Genomic DNA, 10,805 nt, shown 5'->3' on the forward strand with positions numbered 1-10,805 from the left:
TAAATAAAAATAAAAATTTTATTTTTATTTTTAAAAAAACTAATTTATCATGTCATCATAAATAAAAATATAAATAATAAAAGAGTTATATAGCAAATGCAGATATTTGAAACTAAAGTATTGTTATTAGAAACTGTGGGCTAGCCCACTGGTAACTAACTATAAGACTAGTCCATTGGTAACTAATCGTGGTTGTGATTGAGAGATCTTGAGTTTGAGCCTTTCATATTATAATTCACTTTTTATGGTCCCTATGGGAGTTATGTGTGAGAAATATTTATCGTTTTCCCTTATAGGGTTGCATGACTAAGGGGTTTATCTCTAGGAGGTCTGTCAAGCCACCGTAGTGAGAGAAATACCTATCTTTATCAAGCCACCGTAACTATTACACCTCTGTACTCACTTGCCCTTTACTTTATCTTTTGTTGACCTTGTTTAAAAAAAAAAAAAATCAGATTGTTGTTGTTACATGTGCTTGGATAATAATATACAATATTGAAAATAAACATGGACCAAAATAAAAAATTAATATTAAGTCATTTTGTATAATTAAATGTTTATCGAGAGGAATTTATATATTTTCAATTTTTTTAAAGAATGATTTTAATTGTCTATCTGACCATGTCTCAACATTATAATTGTTTTTACATTCTTAAAACCCCATAAAATTTGTCATGAATTCTTGAAGTAAACCCTACAAATAGGGAAACATTGATTTAATTTTAAGATAATTTCAAATTCTTTTTACTTAATTAATATTAAATTTTGAATAGGCAATTTTCTTGAAAAAATAGGCATGAAAGCATATTTGTGTGGACAAACATACAATTATTGGTATAAATTTTTTTGATTGAATTATCAAAAATTCATATTTATATTTATATTTATTATGTCTTTGATCTACTCGTTTCAAGAGTCAGAGACGGTAATTAACTCGATATTGAGAACCCGGTAAAAATGGTAGATCTCTACCAAATAATGGCCACATGCAAATATATATTCAAATTAATTTATTGATTAAAATATATAGGGTGTGCATTTGGCCACATGCATGTTATCATTTGATCACACACATTTTCAGTTGTGTTTCTTTTGTCTTGCCATTATTGATTGCAAACAAGAATGGCTGCAATTGCTTGCACGTTTTCCATCATCCTTTTATTTGGAAAACAAACAAGAAAGTAAAGAAGTTCTTTGGACTCATTGATTGCAAGATATTTTTCGGTCTCACTTTCTTTGATTTCATTGTCCTTTTCTTTGTTTCTTTGATTTCATTGTCCTTTTCTTTGCTTCTCACTGAATGCAAGTTTGAATCTTCCTTGAAATAAGTATATTTTGACAAAACATATTTATTCATGTTTGTCTATATATATATATATATATATATATAGATATTTGTGTTTTTATTTTCTAGAAACTGTTAATTGATACGTGATTGAGGATCTAGAAGCTAGTAATTCTATGCTCAATCATGTATCAATTAACCGAACCTAGTAACTTTTTTCAGTATCAGATTATAATATATAAGTAAAAACTTTTAAATTTGGAATTAGGCTCAACAAGAAGTCATGGTTTATTTCTCCTATATTTTTTTTACAAAGAGAACAAGCACCGTCAAAGGAACATGCAAGTATAGAGGTGCATTAGTTATAATGGCTTAGCAACCACCTGTGTATTTACAATGTGGGGCTAGCTAATATACGAGCAATGAAAACTTGTCATATGTGCCCAAGATAAAATATCAGGGGCTTAACAATTTAATGATATCCTTCAATTGTTGTTAATAATTTTGATGTTATCATAGTTGTGGTTCTAATCCATGATTATAAGGTTACTTTTATAATAATCATTAGGAAAAAATAACAACTTAATGTTGCTTGTTAGAAACTTACCTGAATGTTTACTGCAATTGGTAGACGCACCCATAGTCACCAAAGTGACCTCTATTGTGGAACTTTTTGTTTGCGAACAACTAAGGTATTGATACATGCTTATTCTCATGTGGGTAACACATCAGCCCAAAGCAAGGCTATTGTCTGGTGAAGATGCGTTTGCATGCGGTAATGAGTTTTGATAGCTATAAGGTGTTTGTTGTCAATACTAAGTCGGCCTAAAAGAAGACTCTGTGCTTGATTGGATCTTGCAATGAAACTTGATTACTACTATAATCAATACTAAGTTGAATCCTTGTTCAAAGACTAGGTTTAATGTCACATAGGTTAGCTTAAAGATGAGTTGTTATTTGTATGTTTGATTATTAGACATTTGGTTATTTGTGTCACGCCCCAGCCCAACAAGCCGGGTCCACTGACAGATCGGCCGCATCCAATGGAACTGGGCCTCACTGGGTGCAAGGCCTTAGATTAACCTGGTTAGAGTCAACCCTAACAAGCAGAACAGAAACAATAATATCGACTACAGAGAGAGTCACAGAAATATGAATAATACAGAAATGGACCATGACAGTCCTACAGAGTACACAAATAGTTTACATGCCAAAATACACAAACATGATACAAGTCTCACTCGTATAGAATAAAATAGCACACAAGGTTCACAACCTCAAGGATCAGGTACTGACAAATCACAACTACTGAAGAAGCCCCAGAATAACCCACTGAACCTAAGCTTGATCTTTTCCTGCGAAAGGAAAATTCACAGAGTACATGAGCCACAAGGGCCCAGTAGGATCGCAGAAAATAACAGAATAATGCAGATATAGCAGAATAATTAATAATTCAGACAGAATACAGAAATAATCAGAAGATACAGAAAACACGCAGAAAACAGACATGTACGTCTCCCTGACTGATAACAGAAATCAACAGCATGAAGCTGGATCATCGACTGTGAAGTCAGAACAGAACAGAATATCAACAACCGGAGCTGGATCTTCGACCGCAGTCAGAACGGACACGCATGTCTGGTAGCGCTACTACAGAAAAACATGTGCACATGGCTAGGACTTACTTCTCCTAGATGGGTGAGCCAGAATTGGAGATGTACTAAAAATCCGCAGAAATTCAAAATACAGACAACAGAGATACTGAATAAATAATGCAATAATAGAATAAATAATAGATGAAATTATTAAACAATGCAATAATTAAAATAATAATTATTGCCAGAAATACGGAATTATATAGTGCGAGAGCCTACCTGGCTCTGATCTACAGAGTTGGGTTCACCAAGTCCCGCAAACTACAGCTCGCTACGAATCTACCTAAACAGAACTATACTTAGATTACAACTTTAGATCGGGCCTAAACTTACAACTAATACCCAAGAGGATGAATCTGAAAAGAAGATAATATTCTAATTTTTAGAACATCCACTTTACCACTTAACTTAATAATACAAAATAACTTAACAAAACCAAGCATTTAAACCATGCTTTAAATAACATGAAACCAGCCAAATACCTAACCCAATCACCAAAATGAAATTCAGAGAAAATAAATAATTAAATATATAAACATATATATATTTCCATATTCTATGGTAATAAACCAGAACATCTTGCATCAATATTTAAACACACAAATATAATATATAGTTTCATAATATCATGCATTAATATATACACATATACCAACTAAACTAAAAGCATGCTTAAAAGATGCTATGCTTACAAGGTGGATAGGTTAAACATAGATAACATGCTTACAGCATTTTCAGAGCACCTACACAAGTATAAATAATAAACTATACAATGATTGCATGCTTACAAGAAGAATGAAATACATCACACTGAGATATTCATGCATAAGTGAATATGTGAACAAAACAACCAAATCAAAGCTTTAAAATTACTCAAGCATGGACAGAGATGTTCATGGCTTGCCAAACTAGAACAAACATCAAGACAAACTACCAAAAACACAGATTCACCTACCGCTAGCCTCTCCGAAAAGCTACTAGTGAAAAGATCCTCCCTCTATCCCCAAGCTTCAAGTGAAGTTCAGCTGAAATCCGGCCTACTATGGACACCAACAACACCAAGTTTCGGTTGCTTTCAAGGAGGAGAGTGTTGTGGAGAGGAGAATGATTGGTTGCACAGCTAAGCCTTTAAAAGCAACCCTTAAACTCAATTATAAGCCTCCACTAAATAACAACAGGCAAACCAATAATTCCACATTCAGGCAAGATCCGGAAAATAAGGGCAATGAAACAAACAGTGGGGCCCACTCACCAAACACTCAGTCAAACCAGTCAAAGTTCTCACTCAGCAAACATTACAATTTGATTGTGTGCTAATTATTGTTTATTGCTCTCTGTGCAGTTGACATCATGAGTGTTGCTAATATGTCTGTTATACTCAATGGTATTCATGTGCTTAATAGCACAAACTTCAAGACTTGGAAAAATAAAGTGACACTTGTTTTGGTATGTATGTAGATTGTGCATTAAGAGAACCTTGCCCTGCACCTTCGACAAATCAAAACTCCATTAAGGATAGGAGTCTTTGAGAAGTGGGAGCAATCTAACACTATAGGTCTAGTGATCTTGAAGAATACAGTCACAAAGGTTTTTTTGGATTCGATGTTTGAGGAAATGATGCTAAGTGGTTCCTCGACATTCTAGAAGAATGATTTATAAGAAGTGATAAGGCAAAGATTATTGCTACACAAGTAAACTAGTCTTTATGAGATATAAGGGTGATGGGAACATACGGGAGCACATCCTCAATATGTTTTATCTACATGGAAAATTGAAGGGTTTGAAAATTGAGCAGTTAGAAGATGCTTTGGTTAATCTGGTGTTCATTTCTCTTCTTCCTTGATTCAGTTAGTTTGAAGTAAGCTATAATTGTCAAAAGGAAAAATGGATGTTGAATGAGCTTATCTCGCATCTAGTACAAAAGGAAGACTAGTTGAACAACATAAGGTTGAGAGTCCTAATTTGGCATCTTCAAGCTCTTTGAAGAAGAGAAAGTGTTCAGAATGGTTTTGTGAGTATTGAACTTAAAGGGACAAACTCTATAATTGTGGATCCATTCACATTGGCATTATTAGTTTTTCATAAGCATGTTGCTGGTATAGACGTCGTTAGTAGAGATACTTTTGATTAGTGGTAGTTTATATGTAAGTTAGCTTGATACTTATATTAATGCCATGCCATTTTTTAACATATTTTATGAAATTTCTAGTTTACTCATTATTTTACCCTGAACTATAATCTCATAAAGTTTTTAAAGTTGGACTAGTTAGAAATAGGCAAGCATATGTCACATTGGCTTGTAATTTTCATTCTACATATCCACATTTGATCTATTTTGTTAGTTTAGTCAGTATATGTGATCATCGTGGGTTTAATTGCAATGTATTGCTGATGATGCCCCTTTGTTCCATGACAAACGAGCCTGATAGATGAGATTGATTTAGATGTTTTTAAAGTTGTCTATATATTATGGTTGTTGATAGTAATTTATACATAGTTTTGGATTCGCAAAGGTGTATGATTGTGTAGCCTAAGTGAGAGATTGTTAGGTTGTGGACTATACATTATGTAGGGATTTAATAATGAATATGTATTAAATTGGGTAGACATACACGAATCACATTAATAATTGTGTATATATATTACTATTGTTAATTTAAAGTATGATAAATTTTCTCACAATTATGTTGGTAAAAGACCAATATATATGTAATCCATGGGATTGTTAGAAAAAAATTTAGTAAAAATTTATTTAGATGATTAAATAAGATGTAAGTTTTATTTTTTACTCTTAATAATAAAGATGTCTTTTAAAACAAACACATAATCAAAATGAAAAATTTATATGAAAATTAATGAACTGAAATAAAAGTAAAATGAATATCATATGATAACAAAAATACAAATGCTTCATTTATCTACCATATATGACACACATCAAATCTACCATATATGACACACATCAAACTGTTGTGGTGCAATTTTATGACAAATTTTATCCTTATGGGCGTTTATTTCAGAGAAAGCGATCTTAAATGGAGAAGTTGAGAAAATGTCATTTCTCTAAAGTAAGAAAAGTGATACCAGTTTCAGCACTTCTATTGTTCATTTGTCTAAAAGTGAGATTAAAATCAGCAAATTCTGGTGTTGGGTGGAGTTGTATATATTAAAAAAAAAAACTTTGAAAGCGAGAGAAAATGAGGTTTTATAGATTTACTCACTTTCTCTCACTTCAGTAAAAAATACTGAAATAAATTTAGTTTAAAATTCACTTCAGACAAAAATAGGGGAAATATCATTTTCCCCACTTCCCCTACTAGTTTTTAAAATAGGGGAAATCAGACCACTTCCCCCACTTTGCTTCACTTCTCTCAAAATGAACACCACTAAGATGTGGTGCGCTCTTTGTTACATCTACTACATAAATATACATGTACATAGTGATAAACTCACAGAAAGCCACAACCCACATATCAGAATAACATATTGTCATTATCTTTGCATTATTCTAAATAAGCCACATAAAATTTCATGAGCTACTGCAACAAAAACACATGTTTAACAGGAGAACATTGCACCCACAGAATTTCATAAGATTTACTACAAGAAAAAAAAGCACATATTTAATAGGAAAACATTGCAACATATCTATCAGTTTGATCAAGGGCGTAATGCCAGCAATGTCAGTAACGATACTTGGTGGAGTAATCTTTGGGGGCGATGACCAAACCGCGCCCTTTCCTTGCGCCTCTATATACAGTCTCAATAATGTCGATGAATTCTTGTTTGTCCTTCAAGGCCCAATTGATCTTGTTGTTGTTGCCAGTACCAAGATCGATCATGATATGCTTGTTGCGGAAGAAGAACATCACCGTTGAGGGGTCATACAGTTCATACATGGTGTTAAAATCAGGCACCTCGGTGATGTCCACTAGGTATAACACTGCAAAGTTTTTTATGGTCTCGGCAACAGAAGCCAGCACTTCATCCATCTGTGGCAAAATTTAAAAATTCGAGTCACTTTCTGAAGCAAGGAAGAAGAGAGACAGAATTTACTCAGAATTATCCATTTTCATCATGTCAATGAGCTAAACATTTCAAAATTATGTATCATGGCGAAAACCAAATACAGGCTTTGTGTGTATGAAAGAAAGAACACAAGAAACACATGAATCGTGTTGTTCAGTCTGCAAAATATGATTTTGAAGAAGTTTAACTGAAGTCCAAAGGAGATTCTATCTTGTCCATTGCAAGAAGAAAATCCAACAATGATCACGAGAAACAATAAATCAAATATATTGCATAAAACAATTAAATGCACAGATATTCAAATACTGTTGTATGTAAACATCTTCAGCCTCCATCACACTAGATGAGGACCACTATGGAGGCAAAGTCTACAGTGCTCCTTTGATCAAACTTTACAAGGTGAGTGAATGAAACACATCATAAAAATGCATTCACGTAAAAAGTTTAAAATCATTATTTTTTTCCTTTCAGTAAATCTTTCAGGTTTATAACCTGAACACTGTAGTTGCAAACATGTCACAACTATTTTGCATTCTCGTCTTTAGAAAAATAAGAACAAACTTAATTAATGTATGCTCCTTGAAACATGAATGCACTTATTGAGTTAAAAAGAGAACAGTTGGAGGAAGTTATTATGAGTTCAATATAAATATGCTCAGTAACACACATGATGGTCACAAGGTCTTGCATCCTCCAACCTAAATTTGAGTTTGATCTCTCCATGCCGATTGCTTAGAAACTAGATCAAAAGGCTCCAGAGATTTCAGAAGAATGCGAGGAATGCGTCTTTTACAGTTAAATCACATGTTCCCCACATGATCCTACCAAAGGGTTTTTGTTTCACTTATCTCCTTTTCATCTCATTCTTCAATTTAGCCTTTTCCTTTTAATATTAAATCATAATATTATGTTTTATTTTGAAGTACCTTACCTATATATTATCGTTTTGAACTTCATAAGTTTTTATGCTTTTCTTATCTTTATAAATTGATTCTTATATTTCAAAATTCTTTTCATAGTGATTTTTTCGTGATTTTAACAATTCTATTGTACTTTAATTTCAATTTTACTATGATTTAATCTCTTAGAATTCTAAGTTATATTACTTTTAAACAACTTGTTCTTTTACACTGTTCTCCATCCTTCTTAAAACAATGTAGTTCATAGTGTCTAAATATCAACTTGTTTCACTAAAATGTTCCCCACACTTCTAATACATAATGTAGTTCACAGTGTCTAAATATAAATACACACACCATGGTATTCATTAAATTCAAGTGTTCAATACTCTCCTACCTTTGGATACTTAGATACCGTATCAAGTGTCCTAGAATCAGTGGAAGGCTATCATCCTCCTCCCGACAACACAACCAAATGATTGTTTTACCACATCAATCGATGAGAGCAGAGACTTGTTAGATGTAGATGAAAGGCCCCCACGAATATGCATAAAATTACTAAAGTAGAAAGAAAAAAGAGACAGAGGAGAAGGACATAAAGATGAGGCAGAAACAAAAAAGAAAACCGATCACACAAAGAATAAGAGCCAAAAATTCCATCTTCTTAGTAACACTAGTGATTCTATTAAAATTGAATCATTTGAAAGAAAGGGAATCCAAAGGAAAAAGAGACAACTGATATCCATCATGGTGTTCCAAATTACTAGTTCACTAAATATTTTGGGGCTTTAAGGGTTACTTGGGCAAGCTATTTTTGATTTGATAATTTCCAAATTCCTTCTTTTTCACTTTTCGAGCTATCCATTTTATTTATCTAATTTCATAATATTGTTTGAATTGTATAAGTAGATCTTGTGTTCAACAACAAATAAATAAATAAATAAATAATAAAATGATAACAAAAAACAGAATAAAAAATCCCCAACTCTTTACAATGAGAGACTCAAAATCAACGGAACAAAGAAAAAGGAGAGAAATTTATCAATAAATTATCCCCAAATGTCAATCAACCAAACAAAAGAAAACATCTTTCACCTCAATCCAAGCAGATCCCAAACCTAAAGGCCTAAAAACACTCAAAATCAAACAAATATCTATTTCAAACAATCAGACGCACTAAAATTGAAAAGAAATCTAGGGTTTAAGCATAATGAATCATAAAAACCCTAAGAAAAAGCAAAAAAGAGGAAAGAGAGGAAGGAGAGGACCTGCATGCAGGTCTCGTCCCAGTCATGGCCGAAGCGGATGACGACGAGGCGCTCCTCCTCGGCGAGGATGGCTTGATCCACGGCCCATCCGGAGTGAAGGTGCGGCAAGAGGTACGACATCCCCGATCTCTCTCTCTCTCACGCCTGCGCTCAAATTTTCGATTTGGACCCTCGCTTTTATAGGGTGAAATGTTTACAAAAACCCCCTGCTTGGATTTCTCAAAATTTCGATTTGCACCCTGACTTTAATGGGAGAATTTTTTGAAAACCCCCTGTTTGGGTGAACTTGCTCCTTTCCTCGGGTAATCAATATTTTAAATTTAAAGAATTAATTTTAAAAAAATTACTAAGTAATTTATTTTAAAATATTTATCACACAATGAGTTTATTGCTGTTGTATTCATCAAAATGTCTGCCCTCAAGTCACCCAAGTAGTGCTTTAATTCTAATAATCCAATCATTAACTGTTGCAAATCTTAAGCTTAAGAGGCATTTCGACCTTAACCACAACTTATTGAATGAGTTAAACATCAGTCTATAGTTAGTTTGAACTTCATTCTTGTCATAGATAGATCACTCAAGTTCGGTTAAACGATGACAATTGCCTTATGAGTTGCTAGTTTATTTTTTAATAGGTAAATATTGGTCAAAGATGACATTTTCTTAATCTTCTTTGGGGAGTAATATTATTCCTTCCAAATAGCTTTGATGATGAACTCCTAAGCCGAATGACGTAGATGCTCATGTGACGTCCATGTTATATCGCAGATAAATATAAAAAAAAACAAGACTAAAGTAAAAAATCGCAAATAAATACCTATAATGAGTTTTTTAACAAAATTACCGATATTGCTACAAACCTATTATCAACTAATAATATTTTAAAATTAATGAAAAAAATTTATTTTTTTTTATCCCAGTTGAGGTGAGAAACGAACTAACAAATGATTATTTTGCTTATATTAACTAGATAAAATATTATTAATTTAATTTAGTTATAGTAATTAGAGTGAAATAATAATCTTTAATTTAAATATTTAATTATAATAATTAAAAGTGAATAATGTTATTCAAAATATTTTATAAACTCATTATTTATTTATTTATTAAAGTTCATTTTTTGCATTAAGGGTTTGAAGCCAATTTGGAGAATTAAAAAAAAAAAAAAATTAGAGAGATGCATTCTGTGTGTATATAAATATTAGCTTTTTACCTTCTGTACGTATTATAGGTTTGTCCTGGAGGATGGGAGGCTCGAGGCATTTCCGACTATGGCTGGAAGGGATTTTGGCGCCAGATGTGGTGGTCTTGTTGCTAGCTTCTCGACAGTGGTGGGGTTAGCTGAAGATTAATGTGATGGGTGGTGCTTGGGACGAAGAAGGGGACAGATGGTGCTTAGGGCAAGGAAGACGATAGTGGAGGGATGGGGTGAGGGATCGTATCGGGTTCTCGGATCCAGAGAAGTGGAAGATCCAAGAGTGGGTTTTTATTTAAGGAAAAATTAGTGTTTACCCCTCGTGAATTTCAAATATTCCCAAACAGGCCCTCCAAGTTTGGCAAACCCCGGACAGCCCTTCCGTTATTGTTTAACTTCCCTTTTACCCCCTACCATTCACTTCAAATGGGTCCATGTTGTGAAATCTCATTTTTGCCCTTGAAAATGGTGGGG

At 33.1% G+C, this 10,805-nt stretch overlaps 1 protein-coding gene and 1 long non-coding RNA gene across 2 annotated transcripts; both read right to left on the reverse strand.

Moving 5' to 3' along the window:
• Positions 1-2,474: 2,474 nt before the first annotated feature.
• On the reverse strand, positions 2,475-4,047 carry LOC120263805. The gene is made up of 3 exons (XR_005537139.1): positions 3,896-4,047; positions 3,160-3,223; positions 2,475-2,640 (listed from the first exon to the last, which is right to left on the reverse strand). It is a non-coding gene; the product is annotated as an uncharacterized LOC120263805 (long non-coding RNA).
• Positions 4,048-6,411: 2,364 nt separating this feature from the next.
• LOC120261783 (thioredoxin-like protein YLS8) lies at positions 6,412-9,301 on the reverse strand. Its single transcript, XM_039269803.1, has 2 exons — positions 9,137-9,301; positions 6,412-6,932 (listed from the first exon to the last, which is right to left on the reverse strand). Exons 1-2 carry the CDS (start codon positions 9,254-9,256, stop codon positions 6,624-6,626), a joined length of 429 nt encoding a protein of 142 aa, XP_039125737.1. The 5' UTR covers positions 9,257-9,301; the 3' UTR covers positions 6,412-6,623.
• Between the last annotated feature and the right edge of the window lie 1,504 nt (positions 9,302-10,805).

Source organism: Dioscorea cayenensis, chromosome 1 (genome assembly GCF_009730915.1).
Source record: "Dioscorea cayenensis subsp. rotundata cultivar TDr96_F1 chromosome 1, TDr96_F1_v2_PseudoChromosome.rev07_lg8_w22 25.fasta, whole genome shotgun sequence".
Classification (NCBI taxonomy): domain Eukaryota; kingdom Viridiplantae; phylum Streptophyta; class Magnoliopsida; order Dioscoreales; family Dioscoreaceae; genus Dioscorea; species Dioscorea cayenensis.